At 39.1% G+C, this 21707-nt stretch overlaps 1 protein-coding gene across 2 annotated transcripts in view; it reads right to left on the reverse strand.

Annotated features, from left to right (window-relative positions):
- Positions 1-21437, reverse strand: part of TTC26 (tetratricopeptide repeat domain 26) — a 51120-nt gene extending 29683 nt beyond the window's left edge. The window contains exons 1-8 of one of the 2 annotated variants that reach the window (XM_009290043.2): positions 21300-21437; positions 20799-20891; positions 14465-14579; positions 6111-6160; positions 4316-4461; positions 3210-3381; positions 2731-2805; positions 1421-1523 (exon numbers count right to left, since the gene is read on the reverse strand). In XM_009290043.2, the coding sequence (XP_009288318.1) occupies positions 1421-1523; positions 2731-2805; positions 3210-3381; positions 4316-4461; positions 6111-6160; positions 14465-14579; positions 20799-20891; positions 21300-21437 (892 nt within the window). The remainder of the gene's footprint in view (positions 1-1420; positions 1524-2730; positions 2806-3209; positions 3382-4315; positions 4462-6110; positions 6161-14464; positions 14580-20798; positions 20892-21299) is intronic. The other variant, XM_019474822.1, reaches the window with a different exon arrangement.
- Between the last annotated feature and the right edge of the window lie 270 nt (positions 21438-21707).

Genomic DNA, 21707 nt, shown 5'->3' on the forward strand with positions numbered 1-21707 from the left:
TAGGGACATGGTTTAGTGGGCATGGTGGTGTTGGGTTGACGGTTGGACTCGATGATCTTAGAGGTCCTTTCCAACCTCAATGATTCTATGATTCTATGAAAATAGGGATAGAATTGCCATATTTTGTGAAGACTGTGATGTTTGCAGATTAGCAAAGTCATGTTAATGAGATTTTATTGCACAGTATTAGCCACAATAAGAATTTCTTTAACTGCTAATAGTCATCAGTAGTGGCGTATTCTAAAATTTGTCACAGTCTGAGTTGAACTGAAACAATGAGGTAGTGTTTCAATTGCACATACAGACAAAAGAAGCAGTCCTGGATACAAGTGAGCACCAAAGAGAACTTATTGCAACTACAAAGATTAAATCTCACCAACCCTGTTGATTACAAATCATAAAGATGTTACTCTGAATCAGTATCTGAAACTCCAAGTCAATCATGCTATAAAAAGCTCACAGAGCTTTTTCAATGTACTATGTTTACGTATGCTCAGATTCTCTGATGAACTTATTGGGATACAAAGAATATAAAGTTGGTGTGATTTACTTCTGCCAGCAGAATATATCTCCTTTTTTTCCTGGTAATTTTTTTCAACATTTTGGAAAAAAAAATCGCAGGCATGGACTTTATTTATTTAAAAAGTAAAAAAAGACATTTTTCTGCTTTCAGATGCTCTGGTCATCTAAACTTATTTTGTCACCTTTAAAAGGTAACAAAATACAAGGCTTATAAGAAAGCAGTGGACAGAAAAGCAATCATCACGTCACCTTATATTAGATGACTGCAGTTAACACTGCTCATCACTCAGCCAGTCAACCGACTGTTGAATAAAGGAACACAATGGGAGAACAGGAATGGCTCCGAAACTGAACTCAGATAAAATTCAAAGGAGTCAGCCAACTAAGGAGAGAAACAAGTAGAAAATCCTTTCCAACTGATTCTGGCTACCTACCTGCATTCTTTAAGAGCTGTAAAGTACATTTGGAATGAAATGTCTTGTTCACAAACTGTAGCCTTTGTTCACAGTCACTTTGGCTCATATTCTGTTTGTGCCATATTTACAGAAATAGTTGTCCTTGCCTTCATAGGACATACGCCTACCATTCTCACAAATTCAGGCAGAGGAGAGGTCCTCTCACTATAAACATATAAACACCACCATCCCCAAAGCCATCTCCCGCAACCCAAGAACTTCCAATACTCTGCTGAAGTAGATTTATTTGACTGCATACAATTAAAGCCCTTCTCTGCAAGCCATGGGAACTCTTACATCACTATTTTCTAGAGGAAAAGAAAATTAAATAAATTACATTTTACTGCAAAGAAAAAAAAGCATTTCATGGAATAGTCAGTTGAGATCAGATGAATAAATGTCATCCCTGAAGCTATGAAAGAGCCAGAGGAAGGTGTATTTACCTTGCCGGAGATAGTAAATCACAAGATTCAGTCTTGCCTCAGGAATAACATCAACCAGAGGAGGCAGGACCTGCAAAGCCCCTTCTCCTCCTCGGAACACCACCTGCAGAGAAAAGCAGCATATTGATAACTGCGTATCAAAATCTTGTCTATGATCTCTTAATTCAAGGAAATTCATCCTTAAATTCCTACATTAACAGTAGGAAAAGGTCAGTGGTACTGGCATTAGCATAATCCCTGCTTCAATATAACTATATAATTACGACGTGTGACAATCTTTATTCGAAGAATATAAAAGTATTTAATCCATCAGTAAAGACTAATTTATTTCAGCTTTTAGCAGTTCAAAGCAGTGATACATTATATATCAAAGATTTTAAAGAGTAATATGGTCCAAGACAAGAGTGAGGGGAACACATACAGAATTACAATTTGCTTATGACATATTCATATGAAAAAAATTAGGCTAACAACTCTACATTTATTTAGAACGCCACAAGATCCTAAAATGATCAGGAGCAGTCGATTCCTTATACTTCAGTTTCACATGACAGTTCCTCCAAAAAAATCTAACATATTCAATAAACCACTGGCAAAAGACCAACATTCAAAATAAAGAATGTTAACTTACAGAAGTCCAGTTTGAAAGCAGTTTTAACTCTTGGGGAAAAAAAGTGTTAGCTTGTTGTGACTGGTCTTGAAAAACAAAGCAAGCACCTGCCCATCATTAAATAAGAGCAATCTACTGTTACCGGTTGTTCAGCAAAGTAATAATACCACTGCAGGGAAAATTAACAGGTGATTAGTGACTCTTACACTGCAGAACACACAGTATTTTGGCTTTTATCAGCACCTTTTTCCCTGTGAACCCCTTGTTAAGTACTTTTTGGATGAAGACCATTTTCCCAAGTTATCTTAATTCCACTCACATTGTTGTCATACTAAATAAGAGTGCAGGGTCATGCATTCTGACTTGTTTCTACAGCGTCCTTATTGACTGGGCTCCACAAAACATCTTGCAAAGGTATTCTTACAGGACATAAATTATTTTAATATGCCTTCGGGGGTAAAAGCAACAGCATTATTATTTTCTTGACACAGTCTCAAACTGGCAGGGAAAAATTCCAGGAGAAAAAAAATACACTTGATGGTACATTGACTATACAGGTAGGATTTCTGGAATGGGACTTATATGGCAGCAGAGATTCAATTGGGTCTGCAATTCCCAAAATATTCCAATTTATGAATCATCAAGAAAAGCTCTACAAATTAGTTAAATCCATATTAAATCCGAGAACAACATTACTCACCAGATTGTGCCTAATGAGCTCCTTGCCAAACTCAAAAGACGATGAGGCACTGTCCGTCAAGTTCTTGAGCTCTGCCTGGAATTACATACATTCCAAAATTTTAACATGAAAACAAAAAAAGCACACTTGCATAAATGGAGCTTCATATGAGCCCCAAAGCTGAGAGAAAGACATCTCCAGCAGTGCTGGGTCACTGGAAGATTTTTACCTTCCCACTTCTATGTGATGATTTTAGCAATTGGATAATAGACACAACGTCAAAAGCGGACTGGGAAAACTGTAAGACCACTGTGCACACACGTGGACAGATGGCTTAATACCAGGGAAACTGAAATGGGTGACATTCCTAAGAGAAGGACACAGTGACAAGATAAAGGCTATTATCAACATTACTAATTAAGACAGATAACAAGGAAAAGAAACCTGCATGGAATCTTGAACTAAAATAAAGGTGAACTGAAGGGCTGTCCAATAGATACCTCAGCAGCCTTCCCATTGTAAAGTCGGAAGTGGTTACAAGCCTTAAGGTTGAGAGCAATGGTACTGTCAGGAACTTGCTGAAGATAAACAGCTAGCACTTCCTGTGATACATCATAGTAATCCAGTTTGTAATAGCATAGGGCCACATATACATTCAGAGCCAGGTATTCCCTGCAGGAAAGAGGATTAAAGAGAACGTTTAAATCCCACTGGATAGTTATACTACAGAACATTAAAATCAGTGATAAAGCTCTCACATGTCTATACACCTTTTACAAGCACATCAGAACTGGGGTTTCTAAGAAATGCTTATTAGGTATCTTTAGACCTCTAGTTTGTTAGATAAGATCGCACAGATCCAGATCCAGATTCACGTTAGATTTTTCAATGGCAGCTACTGCAGCTTTAAAGAATTATCTACAAAACCGTTGGTTTGCAAATCTGGGAAATGGTGGCAACTTCACACTAAGGAAATGCACAGAACATGAGCACTGTACTTGGCCTTGCAGAATAGGATTTTCTATGCAATACATGCAAAGACATTTAATATGCACATAAAACTTTGAAAATATTTTAATGGATCTTATTATCTTATACCAAGTACAATTATTTCAAAAAAACCTTGCCATTACAAGCTATCAAGCCAGAAGAACTAGACATAGAAATAAGACAGACATTTGTGGTAACAGTAAGTAAAAGGATAATTGTTATGAAGGTTACTCATTTAGCTTTGAGTGATTGCTTCTACAGGACTTGGAAGTTAGAATCTTTTCCCCAAGCATTACATCACATACTTATATACATTATGATGGACTCTCAGCTTTCTCTGAAGTATTCAAGAGGAGATACTGGCAAAAGATAGCTATGTATTCTGGGACACTAAAAGAAAGCAACAGACAGCAGACTTCTTTTTAAACATGCATTTTTCAATAATGATTTAAAATTAACAAAATTGAGGGGGCTGCAACTTGTGCACATTTTGCGGTAGGAAAGGTACATAGTAATTGGGGAAAATTCCTACTTTCAGAAACCAAGCAACTAAATGGAATTCAAATACCAACAGTATCAGAGACACTGCAATAAGGTTTAGAGTAGAGATGCCCACCGATTATCAAGAAGAATGCGTTTGTAGATATCAATAGCTTCTTGGTAGTGGGACCGCATGTAATGGATAGATGCCAAGCTAAGCTGATCTTCTGTAATGTCTTGCAGATTCTGGTGAGAGCTCATCAGTTTCTTCTCATCACTGAACTAAAGAGAGTGTGACACATTCTCAGAAGAGTTCAGCAAGAAAAACGTTTTAATTAGCTGGATTAGTTTTGTCCTTGCTGGCAAACAGCAGGTGATTCATATTAAACATCTGGAAAAACTGTTACTTTAAAGTTAATTTGACCAGTGGAGAAAGCCAAAATTAAAGAGGCAGACCAGTTGAAACTAGATAAATATGAAGCTAAAACTAAGTACACATTTTCCTTTAAGGTGTGATTTAGACATAATTACATGTCACATGCCTTGATGGATAAGAGGGGAAGAGCTGAATTATTTCACAAACAGAATTTTGCAACACAAGATTTGACTGTTATTATTCGAGCCAGCAGAAATTTTGCTGTTTGTAGATCCAAATCTTATTTCTCATGGATAGCAGAAAAATGCAAGACTTGCCAACACACAAGCACTAATTTTCACAAGACTTCTTTACAGCACTAACAAATTCTCTTTCATCAGCCCCTTAAAATTCCAGTTTCTTTAATGGTTTATTTTTAAAAGCATTGCTGTATAGCACATAACACACACACAAGGATAAAAACAAGGAACAGAGTTAAAATACCCATTATATTTGTATTACAATAGTAAAGTTGAGGCTATTCACCTAATCAGTCTACTCAAATCACTTACTCCAGTGCCTCCCTTTGCTTGTTCTGCTGATTCAACAGTAATTATGAATTTCTCTTACACACAACTTCTATCTTATGTATTTGTTTTTCATCTATCTGCTCAGTTTTCTTCAAATCCTTTTCCTCCTTCTTTGAGCCAGTCACAAAATGATACTGCAGTACAAAGGCAAGAGAAGTTGCTTAACAGAACTAAAGGCCATGGGCTTTATAGTTTCGTAAAACCCTTTGTTTCCAAAGACTAACCACATGAACTACGAATTATCCAACTTCTCTTTATCACAGCCATCTATAAGTGCCAGTGCTGCTACAAAAATGTTTTAAGATTTCTTTCTTAAACTTAATAAAGCTTTAAGTAAAGAGAATCTGACATCAAAGCTAACATTCAGGATTTATACTTTCTTTCACCCAAAACTCAGTCTCTTCAGTAGCACAATACTTGTTATAAGTATAACACAGGATGGCACAAATCCAAATTTAAGGGAAGACAGCTATGTGTGGTAAGTGAAATAAGCATTTAATTGTTGTTGAAATTAAAGTAAAGTATATTTCATGCTATAAACAATATTACTTCTTGGATATTGAATGACTTAGGAGGATCAGTAATAGCATATAGACCATTTTTCTCAAATTGCCAAGACAGCTGCAAGTTAGGAAAACTTGGTACACCTCAAAGAAAAAAAAAAAGAGTGGCTTACACATTTCTGATTTTATTCAAGTCCCAGGTTCCTCGTGATCAAAAATACCATCAGGTTCCTGTTGTAAGACTTAGGTGAAGTGAGTTGGTAAGACTTTCCTTAGATACGTGATGAGGGCATCTGTTCTGAGATCATGTTTTCATACTTACTTTCTCCTCCACATTTTAATACAGTAGGGTGATTGTGGAAAACGTTTGTTCTCCTGCCACCACAGACATTTTAATTATTCTACCAGGTTGCCAGCGTAAATTACACATTACCCAATTGAAAAGAAAACAAACAAAGCATGAGTGAAGAAAAGACATCATACCTTATGTGCCAGGTGAAAGAGTAAACGGTTCTGGAGACGACTCTTAGGTGCTGTAAGGAAAATTACGTAAGTATCACTGCAAAGAACAATTCAGGGTGTCTCTACTGTATTTTTAACTCCCTTTCTCAATAGACGTACATGCACCCATATTCTTTCATGAACTAGCCCAAGTACAGTTCTTTGCAGGTCATGCCCTGGGGCAGGTTCTACCAATTTTAGAGTGGCTAAAAGGCCTTCCTGCTTCCTATCTTCATTCCTTGCCCATTTCTTTTGAAATCCCTGTTGAAAATAACTTTTCATTGGCCTCTGCCTTCCATGAGCTTTAAAACTTTTATGAATTGCACTATCATTTGCCTGCAGGGCCTTGTCGATAGTTCTCTGTTTTTGCACAAGTGACACACAGCACAGCATCTTTTACAAAATAAAAAGCAGCAACAGACAAACTCATCATCAAGGCTCTTTCTATGATATGTCATATTTGAAGTAAGTTGTGATTCATAATTCTAGGAATCTTGTCAACTTCCAGTGTATTGCAAAACCCATTGCTGCTACCATTTTGTTATGTATGCACATTATATTATACTTAGTTCTAATATTTCTTCCGTCCTTAGGAACAAAAGGCACATGGAAGAATCCTGCAGTCAAGGCAGATAAGATTCAAACTAAGATATGGCAAGAGATTTAAGGGAGACATCTCCTTTCTAGAGCCACTAAAGTTCATGAAATTTCTTGCTCTAGTAGGATTAGGAATTCCATTTAACTCACTCCATATGACACAAATTGTTAACTGTAGAGCTTTAAGTCACTAGAGCCTTGTGCTTCACTGAGAGTGACAAAGGTCCTCATCCAACAGAGCTATTAATTTCTTTTGCAAGCAATCTTCCAAAAAGCCTTCCCTTCTTTCCTGTATTTTCTTTAGCCTACTTGGTTAATAAGCACTCTCATTCTTGCTCAGACCAACCAGCTGGCAACCTATGTTCCACAAAAAGGATGTACATGGAATCTTTACAAAAAGCAGAATTACTTACTGTGTTTATGAGGCCACAAAAGTGCAGAGTTAGCAAAGCAATGGCCTGTAACACAAGGCTATAATTCTTCTGACATCCTAAACCATGAAAGAGGGCTCAAACCACCAAAACCTCTTCCCTCCCACCCTACAAGACAGAATTTTCTAGTAATAAGTTAGATTTTTTTTTTCTTTAAAGCAATTTAAGGAGAGATTTCCAGACTTCTCACTCTTGCCCCATGTAGTAAGAAAAATTTGTAACACAGTGCACAATGCTAAAACCCAGGCCATTCTCATCAGGTTGGCAGTGTAAGGCTGTCCACCTACTTCTGATAGGCACAGCAATTATTTCTCCCCTTTTCTCCTTCCCAAGCTGTGTTATTTAACCATGTTCCTAGGAAAAGAGGACAGTGAATTGTATCTTTAAAGAACTGCTAGAACAGAGAAGTCCCAAAAGGCAAAGGCGGTATGAGAGAGTTCTCACAAAACCACAACATCTTGCGAGGTATTACTAACAGAGCATCAAGTTGTTAAGAAGCTAAATGGTCTTCAATCTAGGATATATGTGGGAATTCTCATTAGCCTAATTATTAAAGAGTGGAAAGTTTTTCTGATTTACAATCAATATTGTATAAGCAGCAGTAGTAGTATAACTGACATGATAGTACATTCTAGAAATTATTTCATCCATGGAGTTAGAAAGTTAGAGTACCTGAATTTAAATGCATGTTCTTCAGAATGTTATCAGCAATGATACTGTGGTAACTCCACATGTGCCCCAGCATTAATTGATAGGTTTTAATACCAAAATTTAGAAGGGTTGCACATGGACCCCACATGTGCTTTTGTGCGAAACTTAAACCAACCACAACCACCCTTCACAATTCAAAACATTTGGCCATCAAAGACTCCAAAAATACAAGCAGGACAGATTGTGGGATTTACACTGAAAATAACGTATCGTATAATCACAGTACTATGGGTAAAGACACCAGTGTTCCTTTTTTGAGTGTTGTTTTTTTTTTTTTTTGAGTGGGTTTTAGCATTCATTTCACTGTGAAAATTGTGAATTGCAAGCAATACTCCTTCAAGAATCTAAACCGAGGAATTCTTGTTTCACTGGTGAACCAATGACTGCAGTGCTGCCCTCGCAAACATGACATCTGATCTGACATCAAAATTATTATTTACTTCTTGGCAAAAGCTGGAGGGTTACTCCACGTTATTTTACACAGGCAAAAGATGAAATCTGAGTTCTGATGGTGTGCATGGATATACGGAGGGAGAAAAAAATGTCCTGCTTCATAAGATATTATATGATACTATCCATGTGATATTCTTTAAAATAAGACACTTTTACTTAATGTCAGCCAGAGAAGGAGAGGGGCAAACCCCCCCAAAATATAGTCCTGTCGATATAGTAAGCAGAACCATGGAAACATTCAGTATCAGCAGTTTCTTTTTCCCCAGTGCCAAATGCATTTTTTGAGGAAGACAAGGAAACATATGAACAAGGTCAGATTAGTTTCCAGAAAGAACTCGGTTATGAATATTGGATACAGCTGTTGTCAATCACTGGAGCAGGAAGAGAAAAAAATTCCTCATCCGTGTGGGATTTACACTGAAAATAACGTATCGTATAATCACAGTACTATGGGTAAAGACACCAGTGTTCCTTTTTTGAGTGGTTTTTTTTTTTTTTTTGAGTGGGTTTTAGCATTCATTTCACTGTGAAAATTGTGAATTGCAAGCAATACTCCTTCAAGAATCTAAACCGAGGAATTCTTGTTTCACTGGTGAACCAATGACTGCAGTGCTGCCCTCGCAAACATGACATCTGATCTGACATCAAAATTATTATTTACTTCTTGGCAAAAGCTGGAGGGTTACTCCACGTTATTTTACACAGGCAAAAGATGAAATCTGAGTTCTGATGGTGTGCATGGATATACGGAGGGAGAAAAAAATGTCCTGCTTCATAAGATATTATATGATACTATCCATGTGATATTCTTTAAAATAAGACACTTTTACTTAATGTCAGCCAGAGAAGGAGAGGGGCAAACCCCCCCAAAATATAGTCCTGTCGATATAGTAAGCAGAACCATGGAAACATTCAGTATCAGCAGTTTCTTTTTCCCCAGTGCCAAATGCATTTTTTGAGGAAGACAAGGAAACATATGAACAAGGTCAGATTAGTTTCCAGAAAGAACTCGGTTATGAATATTGGATACAGCTGTTGTCAATCACTGGAGCAGGAAGTGATACAACTGCCTCATCAGAGATAATGATTTTTAAGGGATATTAGGCTTGTTCTTTTATTACTCTCTACTGCTACCGAATTTCATTGTCATTGATCTATTAATGCCACAAGGAAGCACAATCTTCTTTTCCTGTCCTACTTTTTCAAGAAGATGACTGTACATTATATATATATATTTTTTTTTACATCAGTACTAAGCAATCTAGGGATCATAACAGACATGATGACAATGCTGCATGGCAACAAACTGGACCCTGCTCCAGGTCTAGTATTGGCCTTGTGCTGAAGACATCACTGAGGTAGCTGGATAGCTAGCTGTTTCCAGCTAGGAAACACACCGTTATTCCTACGCTATAATTTTTGTCATGATCAGTGCTGATGTTCCAGGCACTAAAGTCATAGTTGACATTGATCTTAAAAGTGTTCTGTATATTTTTATGTGCTGACACTGAACAGGCACCTAGTGAAGTATTTGTTAAAATATAATAAACAGCTCCAATAAGAGTGAAAGACAGTTATCTTCACTAATTATTAAAAAAAAAGTTAAGCTCACTAGAAATGCCAGCTCAGACTCTTGGTGGGTTCCATATTGCTGCCACAGGCAGTAAGAAGATGATGAAATACAGTCATGGACAATCTGGCATTTGTGCCCTCTTGTAAGAGTGCAAGGCAATGCTGGTCATGCATCCAGCATTAACAAATCCCATCTAGCAGACATAATGCATACACTACAGCAGCACTATACACATCAACAGATGTAGAACACATCTTAAACATACATAGCAGGAGCTGGTAGGAATGGAGTAGTGCTGAGAAGGCTCCAGCCTGACAGCATAGAAAATATGACCAGAGGAAACCTTATTCTCCTGTCCCTGAGAAACAACATCCTGCTCACCTGAATACAGTAGCTGAGTGAAACCCTCTGTGCCTCAGAACCACAGTCTCACTGGTGGAGGGAAAATGCAAGGGTATGGGAAAAATGTTTGGAAAAAACATGGTCCAACAGTGAGGTTCACACTTGAATAGCTCAACTGTTCAGAATTTTCTTGAATGAAATTTACAGAGGACATTCATTGAAATTTTCCCATTCCCAAAATACTTAAAAGCCAGTTCAGCTATGTTCAGTTACTTGCAATATATACACATTTCATTTCAGTCATGCCTAAGCACAGTAAGTTAAAGATCACTGAAGCAAAAAACTATCAATTATTCCTGTTCTGTAGCTTCCACTATACTTTAAAAAGCAAAACAAGAAAATAAGGTTAGTAGTTTTTAAAGTTTAAATATGTATAAATTGATATTTTCACTTGTGCACTTTGAAAGTTCCGTACGTCAAACTCTGCTGGTTCAAAACCACAGCTAAAATGCAATGAAAATGAACTACTGTTCTCAAGAAATGCAGTACAAGCAGAAAGCAGATAATTTTGCATGTAGGTGAACATGTAGTCTAAAGAAAAAGAAAACTCGGCAACTTCTCCATGCTTGCTTGTAACTGCACATTTTCACTGGTGACAACTATCTGACACCTGGCAAAAGTTAATACATACATAAGCAAAACTGGTTTGGAAAACGTCATTGTTCTTACTAACCCATCTCTGTTCTGCTTTTGTACAATACTGCTCCTTCCAGTGTAGGCTGTGAAATGAGAAGTATCTCTGTTCAGTTAAACCACATTCAGATCTGACACATGCAGAGTTGTGGAGAAGTAAAGTAATTACAAAGCTTTGCCCATCAAAAAGTAGAAGGGAGGGAAAAAAAAAAAAAAGAATTTTAATGACTGGTTCAGCAACACAACCCTGTCTGTGCATGAATCTTAAATTTAATTGTAAAATTCCGTTCATTCTAAAAAGACTGATTTTCATAACAGATTTAACTGCAGCCCCACTTACGTGCACATTTTGTCATTTAAAAGAACACTGTTAGTCCTTGTGTTTTTCTTAATGCAGTGCTAGCCAACGGCTTCTGAGAGCATTATGCAGGCTGCTGAACACTAGGATCAGTTGCCAGGATCACCGTGCAAGTGTGCCAGGCTGTTTCTGGTCCTTGCTCTTTGCAAAGCCCAGGAACTGGGAATGCAATATAAGATTATTTGTTTTTATAATTAAAAAGTAGGAATATATTATTATTATTTATTAAACCAAAATGAAGACTTTCAGCCTCATTCTCCCAAGACTAGATGGGCTAGCACACAGCATAGAAAACATATGTTCAGCCAATGTACGAGAGTGCAGATGCAAAAGGAGTAAACAAAGTATCACTTGGCAGCTTCACTATGGGATGACTATGAAACAACAGTAGCTGACTTAAAGTAACTCTACCTTCACCTCAGATCCAGGAACATTAGTAACTGTAATGTAAGGGGACAGCAGGGAAAAGGAGAAGCCAGAAATGTCTGAAAGGAATTTGGAAGAAAGCCTAGAGGAGATAAAGTACAACTGTAACGAAAAACCTTCAAAGAAGGATTTTTCTTTATTGCCTTTTTGCTCTTCTACTTAGGTTATATTTGCAGTAATTCTGCTTTATATGACTTTGATATACAGATTTATTCTTTCCTGAGAGAATGTACCATGAAGTTTTAATTAAGTAACAACAAGCTAAGAGAACACTTCACATCTATTATAAAATAAACATAAAACCTTGCTCCACAAGAGATTGTGGACTATATATCTTGTATGAAGAGCAATAATTACCTCATGGCTTTTAATGCTAATTTCCTAATTTTTAAGTATCTTGCATATTTTTCCTCAGACAGTTAACAATAATTGTCTTAAGCAACAGCAACAGTACATGGCAAGAAGGAACTTCTATTTGATTTCTAGATATTTACATGTTTGTGTGGAAAATCTATTCCAGAAAGCTAGCTGACATTTATGTTCCCTTTCACACAGAGATTCCATCACTTTAGAAATTTAGAATTATAGCTGAAAATAAATTACTTCTCCCTCATTTGTTTTAGGACTATGCTACTTTCAGGGGCTTAGTATAACTGCAGCAATTAAACAGCAAGCAGTATGCAAGAATTCAGGCAAAATAATCCCAAAATAGCAATGGTAAGCAGCCCAACACTAACACTATCATTTTTTCAGCAGTATTCGAGGCAGTACTGGATAAATGGTGTTCTTCTAGAGACTTCACCTGTTGTGTCTATATCCAATGAAATATTTTGCTTCTTCAGGATCTTTGCAAAACCATGGAAGAGATCACAAGATATGGCCTCAGCTGTCAATAATATATTGCAAACAGCCATTACTGATGCAATCCTAAGTTGTTAAAAAAACCTAAAAGAGGATCTGTCTTGAGTGAAAATAAAATGGTTCAACCTCAGTGTAAGAAAGACTGAAGTGATGGGAGTGGAAAGGGGAATATACAACACTTGGAAGCCTTCAATGGAGAAAGGACAAGTGTTACAAATCTTCAGTGTGACTGCCTCCCCACCAAGCTTAAGTAGCCAGAAATCATCAGTATTACAGTACTCGCAGGAAAGGTTTAGCACCTCACTATAAAAACTGGCATGCTGTCCTTCTTAAACAATTACATAAAATCAGGAACTGATATTACTAGTGTGAGCACTCAGTTATTCTCTGTTCCCCCCTCAGCTACACTCCCTACGTCTTGCACTCCATTCTTAGTATTCCTGCCCTTTCCTCCAGCACCCAAGTACCACTAACCACACCCCCTACCCTGCCACTCACCATGCTACTATGAACTAATCTAAAGGGGCACGAAAAAATTAACCTCCCCTCACTTCCAGCTCACGGTTAATAAAGGTGCATGCCCAGCTGTGTATCTGTCATCTCTAGAATGGATTACTGTAATTCACATGATGTGAAGCTGATGACAATGACTCCCAACTGGTACAGGATGCAGCCGCTTGCTTCCTCCATGGCTTAGGTCAAAGTGACACCTCATACTCTATTGCCCAATTATTTTTAGATTCCAGTTCAAGTCCTAGATTGTAATCTCCAAAGCTCAAATTTGTGGTACATTAAAGATCAAATTATTATCTGTGAATATCAGAAATTTATGCACCTCTCGAACAATACAGATCACAAAGCTCTGTGTGAAACTTTTTACAGTTGGAAACGAAACATTTCCAGTTGTGGGATTTGAGCTCAGCATGATCTTTCAGAGGATTTTAAAAGGATACGAGAATCTAATTATTTCTAAAAAATACTACAAAACTGTCCTTTTTGAAGGCACTCCTCCACAGTAGCAGAAACTACACAATTATTTTCTCCCTACCCTATTTGCAGCCCAAGACTAGAAGACTAAAGAAAGAAAGGAGAAAACCCATACTTCAGTAAGAGTTTTATCCTAAAAAGGCAAGAGTCAGAAGCTGACTGAGAACATCACTACTATTAATTCTACTTAGAAAGCACTGAGATACTATGGTTATGGGAAACAATATAAATCACTGAGATAAATAGAAAGTGATAGGTAACAAAATTAAACTGCAGAAACATTGTTAGGGAGTAAAAATTGCCGTGGAATCTAATTTCCATTCCTTCTTTTTAAATGATCCCATGCATGTTCAGATTAAAGTAGAACTGTAACAATGTGACTGCAGTGAACTCCGCGCCTTGAAGAATCAGATACCTAATATCTGACTTATAAGGCAACAAGACCACCTACTAAGTCACTCAAACTATGTAAACAGAGTTCTTGTCCACATCAGGGAGAACGCTGAACTCTCTCAGATGCTTATTTTTTGATCGTTTCACTAGCCTAATTAGCTTCATCTGCACTGGCTCAGAGACATGGAATCAGTCAAAAGAAAAGTAACTTTTTGTTGCTGGTCAGCATATGCTGCGTTTTGTATTTAGAAATTAATAAGAGAAATTATTTTCCAGATGCTTCTTTTAGTTCCAGCTGCTCCACCTGCCCAAGGTATTTTTAGGAAGCAAACTGCATCATAACTATCCTGTTAAATGAAAAAAACCCCAAACAAAACCCCCAAAACCAACAAACTTTGCTCAAAAGTATCCTTTATTCCTATGAAAAAAAAGCATTGAATACTTTCTCTGGAAATCACTTTAAGTGTTCAAGTCAAGAAGTAGTCCTTTCCATCAGAGACACACATCTCACCTTTCAAGGCTGCTTGTTCAGCTTGCATATACATCCCCAGAAAGAAGTACGTACAGGCAAGGTTCACCCAAACATCTGGATTGCAAGCTGGTTGTTTGGTTAAGGCCTCATATTCCTGAAACAGAAGAGAGGGTTGATTTTAAAAAAATGCATAATAGCACGGGCTTGTATTAAATATCATTCTTTCTTCCACCATTTTACAACATATCATTAAATTATTGAGATCAAATGACTTATTCTCAAGTTCATTGCAGTTCTTACAACGAAACTATTACATTTTAACCTAAGATAAGTCCCTAGCTCTTTTTTGTTTACAGCAATAGAACAGAAAACAGGGATGAGCAGTGCTATAAATCTTCACTGTAGGAGCATGAATTCTGTCAGGACTGAAGTTATCAATATATAAAAATTTATATATATTATTATATATTTATATATTATAATAAATATATTATATCTCTTTGTGAATACTTACTGGAGCAAGTGTTAAACATGCTTTTATAAACCTGTAGGTAGTGTCAGTATAGATTAAAACAGTGGTCTCCAAAGTGGGGTGTGCGCACCCCAGCGGTCGTGCAAGACAATACCATCGGGTGCAGGAAGAAAATACTTTTTGGTATCATTAATAACTAAAATAAATATTTTTAAAAGTGTTTATTTCATCTTTATCTCACCCTTTTTTAATTTCTATTTTTGTGTAGGTTTTATAATTACACAATATATTAGTGCAGTAGTACATGTATTGAATTTATAACTATATATATGTATGTACATATACTGGGGGAGCGTGCTTAAAAATTTTTTACTCATAGGGGTGCATGATCAAAATTGTTTGGAGACCACTGCATTAAAATACAAGCCTACAAGTCGGTATTGGGCAAATTCAAGATTTCCTAGTAGATAAAGATATAATTATAGTAAATATTACTAAACTGTGCCTAACTTCATCATTTCCCATTTTAAGACTTACAGCCAACAGCTATAGAAAACCACTAGATACCATATTCTGATATTTCTTACACATCCACATTCATTACATATCCCTTAATACTGTCACATAAACTTGTGTTTCATTTCTTGCTATTTGTGAAACAGTAAAAACTTAACAGATCAATCTTTCAATCTACTTTTTTAATGAAGAAAAACTTTGCAGCTACCAAACAGTGATATTCCTGAAGATAAACATCTTTGCTCTGCATAACAATAGGTACTAAAAACAGAGGCAGGGAGACCTCTCGGTGCCATTTTTTTCCCCTCTGTCAGGTTTCTGTTAAATTCCTAGGGAGGCCCATCCCAGTGAAAGTGCCTCCTGCTAGTGCTTCTGTTCTCCATCCAGCCATGTCCAACAGGCAGCATAAGGCAAAGCAGGCAGGGTCACGCAAGGTTCTCACAAGACCTGCTGAAAGAATGCCATCCACATACTTCCCAACCACCATAAGCCTCTCATCCCTCCCAGCAACACAACCCCTTGCCGACTCTGTACTCTTCCTCCAAACATACGAATTGGAATTTCCCTCTTCCTAGGGAGAGTTTACCAGATTGTGCCACTGCGGGTGGAAGACTTCTTACCTCTGGGGGAAAGGCACAGATACATATACATATAGCACTAGATAAAATAAGCCATGCCCAAAGGACAGTGAATCCCAGGAACAGAAACATGCTGACAATAATAAAGTTTATAGTTTGCAAGCATAAAGATTTTTTTTTTCTGTTGCCAAGCGAAAGTAAACTGCACTCCCAAAGAGAGAAGATATTGGTAAGGTATGCCCTTAAAAGCCAGCTCAGTCTTGCTAGTACTTCAGGGACTAGCTGTCCTTCAAGAAGATTTAAAATAAATAAAAAATAAAAATAATAAAAAAAAGAAAACATTTTCATAGAAGCCAACCTTTCCTACTGAGGCCAGTTCAGTCTTGACGTAGGCCTGTCATGGAGCTCTGAGAGACAGGCCACTGCTGTTCATTGGGACCATCTGGAATCTTTCAAAATCCGTTCAGATTAAATGCACCCAATGGTCTCTTTCGGCTATGGCTTCAGGCAGATTAATTAGAAAAGACAAAGTGCATAAACACAAGTCATGTTCTGGCTTGGCCATTCAAAACAAGCAATAAATAAAGAGTGCTCTAGCAGTACCAGTGTGAATCTATGGAAACACAGTAAATAAAAATGAGGACTGTTAGTGATCCTTACCCTGTAGTTCTGGGCCATGAGCCCAGACTATGTGCTGTTGCCCCTTTTCTCACTGAAAGGCATTCAACATCAGTCTCTCAAAGACTACTTTACATGAGCTTTCCCCAATCCTCTCGAAAAAAACAACAAAACCAAACAAACTAAATACTCCAAAAGCTTTCCTAACAGTCAACCTGTGGCACACTTTTGCCAACCAGGAGCATAACAACTTCTTGCTATTTCACCCTTCTCTACTTCTTGCCCCTAACACGAGACACATGCGCTTTTCCTCAAAAGCAGGCTGCCAGGTTGATTGCCTACAACTATGGACACCTACTGACAATGCTGAGGCCAGCAGGATTCTGCTCAGTGCCCTTACTACTTGTCTGGATTCTCCAAACCCATAAACAGACCCTGAAGAGCCAATAAACAGGCCAACCTATAGGGCTGCCCAACAAGTGGTCAAAGGAGGTATGGAGATATTCATCGTGTGGAGATAATCATCATGACAGAGAAGCCTAGAGAACTTCCCGGAGCCAAAAATCCATCTTTTCCTTTCCAGCTTCAGCTATCAGGAACTTGAGCGTACCTGTATTCTCACACTTCCCACAGAGGTACTCAAGCAAGACCAGATATTGCTCATGGATGAGCCCTTACCCTAGTATAGCCCTATACCTTTCATGATTCACTGACTGAAATTATCTCGAGCCAAGCCAGGGTAGGCAGGAGGTCCCATCCACCGAAGAGGTGGAACAGCTCCTGATTCTCTGCTCTCAGATAGGACTGTTTGAATCCCTGGATGTAGTTTGTGAGATTTTGACAGAAACAATGCATTGAAGGCTCTGGTCCCAGGATCATGCTTTGCTGTCACGTGTGCCACTGATGGGCCAAAATGGCATTACCATGTCTGGCAGCTGTACCATGCCAGCATCCTGTGTGCCTAAGCCTGGTCAGAGGGTGCTGAGTGCAAATGTGAAACCTGTTTTTGAACCCAACCTAGCAGTGCACCTGCCCTTGCCAATTCGTCTCTTAAATTGTCAGTACCTCAAATACATCTTATAGCCCTCCCTTTCTTAGGCCCTGGCTGCTTCAATTTATAAGATCAGACAGCTCAGAAACAGAATCATCGGACTGATGCTCTGATTCTGGTCCTTGGGTGAACTTGAGAAATTTTTCAGGAAAGGTTTAAGATTAGTGCTATGAACGAGTCATGGCAGAAAGACAGGTGGGTTTTTCCCCATTAGGGATAGTAGATATGGAAGATGAGAAAACTAATTAGGTGCTGCTATCCACTAGGGGAGTTCTGGTTGCCATATGATGCCAGGAAGACACTAGCCACTCAGTGTTAGTAAAAATCAATTTGTCAGTGAAGGAAGCTAGACAGTCGTCAGGGAGGGACTGCCACCATGACTGCTGGAAGAGTTGAGTCCAGTGCAGTACCATCTGTAAATTGGTGTACAGCAGTAGGGATGATCCCACCAGACCACTGTCGGTGGCATATTCTTTGAGAAAGGCATCTACCTACTAAGAAGGGGAAAGTGTGACCCTAGTGAAGCTGAGGTTAGTGCTCTACCTAGAGAATACCTGACTGTTGGTGTGCCTACGATAAGAGAATGTGAAATCTCTCATGTGAATGCGCCAGATATTTTGCTGTCATTCTCTCTGAAGATATTCTTGAAGCTGGAGGTCTGTGTGTTTTTCATTTTTTCCCTGCTTCTCCCAGTAGTGGATGATGGCCACCTCACCCCAATTCCCAAGCCTCTCCAAAAGTTGCCATGCAACCAGCATGCCTGGCTCACTATGAAAGTATCATTATAAATAAAAGGATTATTCAGCAGCATAGTTTCTGAAGACCCTCATCAGGTATATGGAACACAAGCCATGAACTGGGAATATAGCGACACAGACTACGCATTGTCACTCGCAGGTGCTTAGGAGTGTGAACCATTTAGTTTGTGTGTAATGTCACTCCGGAGAATTCTGCAGAATCTTCTATCCATAGTATTTATTTACAGTGCTCTTGGCACTCCCCAAAGAGTGCTCCAAGATCTAGAGGGTATAGATAATAAAGGAATTTGTCCTTGAGAACACAGCAGCAATGCCTCTGTAACATAGCAGAGAAGATACAGCATTACACTTCAACCTTGAAGCTGATAACTGAAAGGCAATTCAGCCTCCATAGTCAGCACTCTTTCCCTTGATTACTACAGGCTTGGGAATTACAACTACAGTGTTCTGTCCCAAAAGAAACTAGGTTGAGATGCACAGGCTCATTTCCCACATGCCACCGCAAAATGGCAGAGTCATCAGGACTCATCACTGTGCTAAAAAAAATCAGTCTTAAACTGAAAAGATAGGCCCTGTGATCTCTCACTTAAAACACACACACAAACAAACCAACCACAAACCATGCATACAAACCTTTTATTGTCCCTACTTGGGCAGAAAAACGGGAAAAAGACGACCATGTTGCAGTTTTTAAAAGCCTCAATCAATAGCATCACCTAGTGGTGAATCAAACACCACATACAAAACCTAACCTCTAAAAAAAAAGCTGTTACTCTTTCGTTGAAGGAAATATTTAAAATCTACTCTGGCTATAAAAGCACCTACTGGGTATTCCAAATAGCTTGCAATTTCTTTGAAATAAATTCTGTTATTTTTCATTTGTATACAAACATTTTTCTTCTTTTAAACTTTCACTCCTTATTAACACCTAACATCTAGATAAAAATTAACGACAGCAACTGACTGTTACATTCTTAATCTTTAAATTCCACAACTCTAAACATTAATATTAAGTTATCACTATGTCTTATGCTGCTATTTTACATTCTATACTGTATACTGTCAATTTGATTCACTGAGCATTTCTAACATCTCCAACGGATGTTTCCTCTTCAATTTTTTAAGGGGGAAAGTGCCTTGTGAACTTACTCGGAAGCTTTAGAAATTCTATTTCTGCCTCACGTACGAATATTGTGCACATGTATTACTATAGTTAAACACCTAATTTTATCTAAGAGAGAAAATATCATCATTGTTCTATAATCTATTTCTCTATGGTTATTTTCTTTTGTTAATACTTTAAATTATCATCTGTTTTTAATATTTCTTCCAGGGAAAGCAAGTTAAAAGACTGCAAAACCAGCTATACTTCACTGTTACGCTTCACAGTGAATCATGATGGAGATCTCCCCCAACTGACATTGACTGAAACCAATAAGTCTTAAATGGTGCAATACAGCATTGTACGGACCCAGCAATTCACATCTGTAGGAATACAGCAATGAGACAAACAATACTCAGGCAGACGGAGTTGTTTTCAAATCTTCACTAGCTTTGTGGGTATCACCACACAACTCCACAACACCCCCTGTTCCAGTGTGCACACTGATTCCAGCCCTCAGAGGTACAGAGCAAGGCAGACAACAAAAATTTGTTAAGACTTCTACAGAGAAATATGTTAGCACAACTGAGAAGGTAAAGGGATCCCAGCGACACAGGCAACAAATTGAGTTTCACTGGAGGCATAAATGGACACAAGAGAAAGAATTGGATATTGTATATGTATGCATATACACTGAAAGAGACACAACAGCACTGTATGGTGCAAATATTAAAAATGTATGTGTATTTGAATAATCAATGTGTCTTTTAGTGACTTAAAGCTTTTGGAGAATAAGAATGTCTCATTTCATTGAATTACCTAATACAAGAAAACATAAAGAAGAACAATAAAATACATTAAATGGCCAGGGGCACCAACCTCTAAAGAAAGAATTAAAAAAGCATGCATATTACAGATAAGCTACACAATGAAGACAAAGACATAATTAAACCTGAAAAACAACTGTGGAAAGCTAGCTGCAAAAAGGGAATGGAAAATTTAGGACGTGACCTATGACATTTAAAAGGGCAAATTAGGCTACTGAGCCTAGTATTAAATCAGACAGTAGAAAACATTAAAAAAGGTCTATTTTCATAGGCAAATACCTTTTCTTCCAATCCAAACTGCTTTCCACAGCATCTGCCTTATTACCGTACATTTGTACCTTAACTGGCTGGCAGAACTATTCCCTATTACAGAACATCTTCCTCCTGTTGTCATCGCTTTGTCACAAGATCCTGATTTCCAAACTCGGGGAGCAGGATTTCCCCACCTTACCTCCAGTGCTCTCTTGTAGTCACCCAAATGAAAGGCTGAGTATCCGATCCAAAGGTCAGCATCCTCCTCCTGCTCACCCACGTGCCGTTTAAACTTTGTAGAGAAGAAAGAATGTAAGAATTTTGTCAGCTGCCACACAGTTTATAAAGCCCCACAGATAATCAAAGTAATACTAGGCCATCTTATATCACGGATGGTTTGACAGCTGTGGATGCTACTGGGGTGGAGCTGCTCTCACATTTCTCAGGGAAGCAGCAGGCAATCCTCACATGCCAAACCCAGTTCTGCGAAGTGAGGGGAAAAGCTGCCGCAACAGGGCCTAACGGGTGCGGAAGGAGGCGAGGGGGACGCAAGGCTGGGTAAGGGTTCCCCTCGCCCCGCAGCCGTGGCGGGCACAGGCCTGGCAATGATGGTATCGCTCTCCGGAGGGGAGCGGGAGAGCCAGGGTGCCGGCGGCGCCGTCGGGCCGGGCCGGGCCTCCGCCCCCGCCGCGGCCGTTACCTCTAGCAAGGCGATCGCGCCGGTGAAGTCCCTCAGGGCCAGGAGCTCTTCCAGCTGCGGCACCTTCTTCCCTTTCTTCCTCCGCCTGTCTCCCGTTGGCGGGGTACCCCCCACGGCCGGCTTGGCCCGAGAGAGCATCTGGGCAGAGAACAGAGCGGGGCCGGGTCAGAGCGGGGCCTCGGCGGGGCTTCCCCCGCCCGAGATGGGGGAAGCCCAGGCTCCGCCGCCGGCGCCGTTGCCAGGGTAACCGCGGGACGGAGGAAGGCGGCGGCGCAGACCCGAGCGCGGCGGCGAAGAGGCTCCGGCTGGCGACTGGCGCCGCCCCCCGGGGTTCCGCCTCCGCTGCGGCGGGCGTCAGCCTCCGTAGCGACCACGGGAGAGGGGTCGGCCCCTCAGTCAGACTCTGCA

This window comes from Aptenodytes forsteri, unplaced genomic scaffold (assembly GCF_000699145.1).
Source record: "Aptenodytes forsteri isolate BGI_AS27 unplaced genomic scaffold, ASM69914v1 Scaffold284, whole genome shotgun sequence".
NCBI classification, from domain to species: Eukaryota; Metazoa; Chordata; class Aves; order Sphenisciformes; family Spheniscidae; genus Aptenodytes; species Aptenodytes forsteri.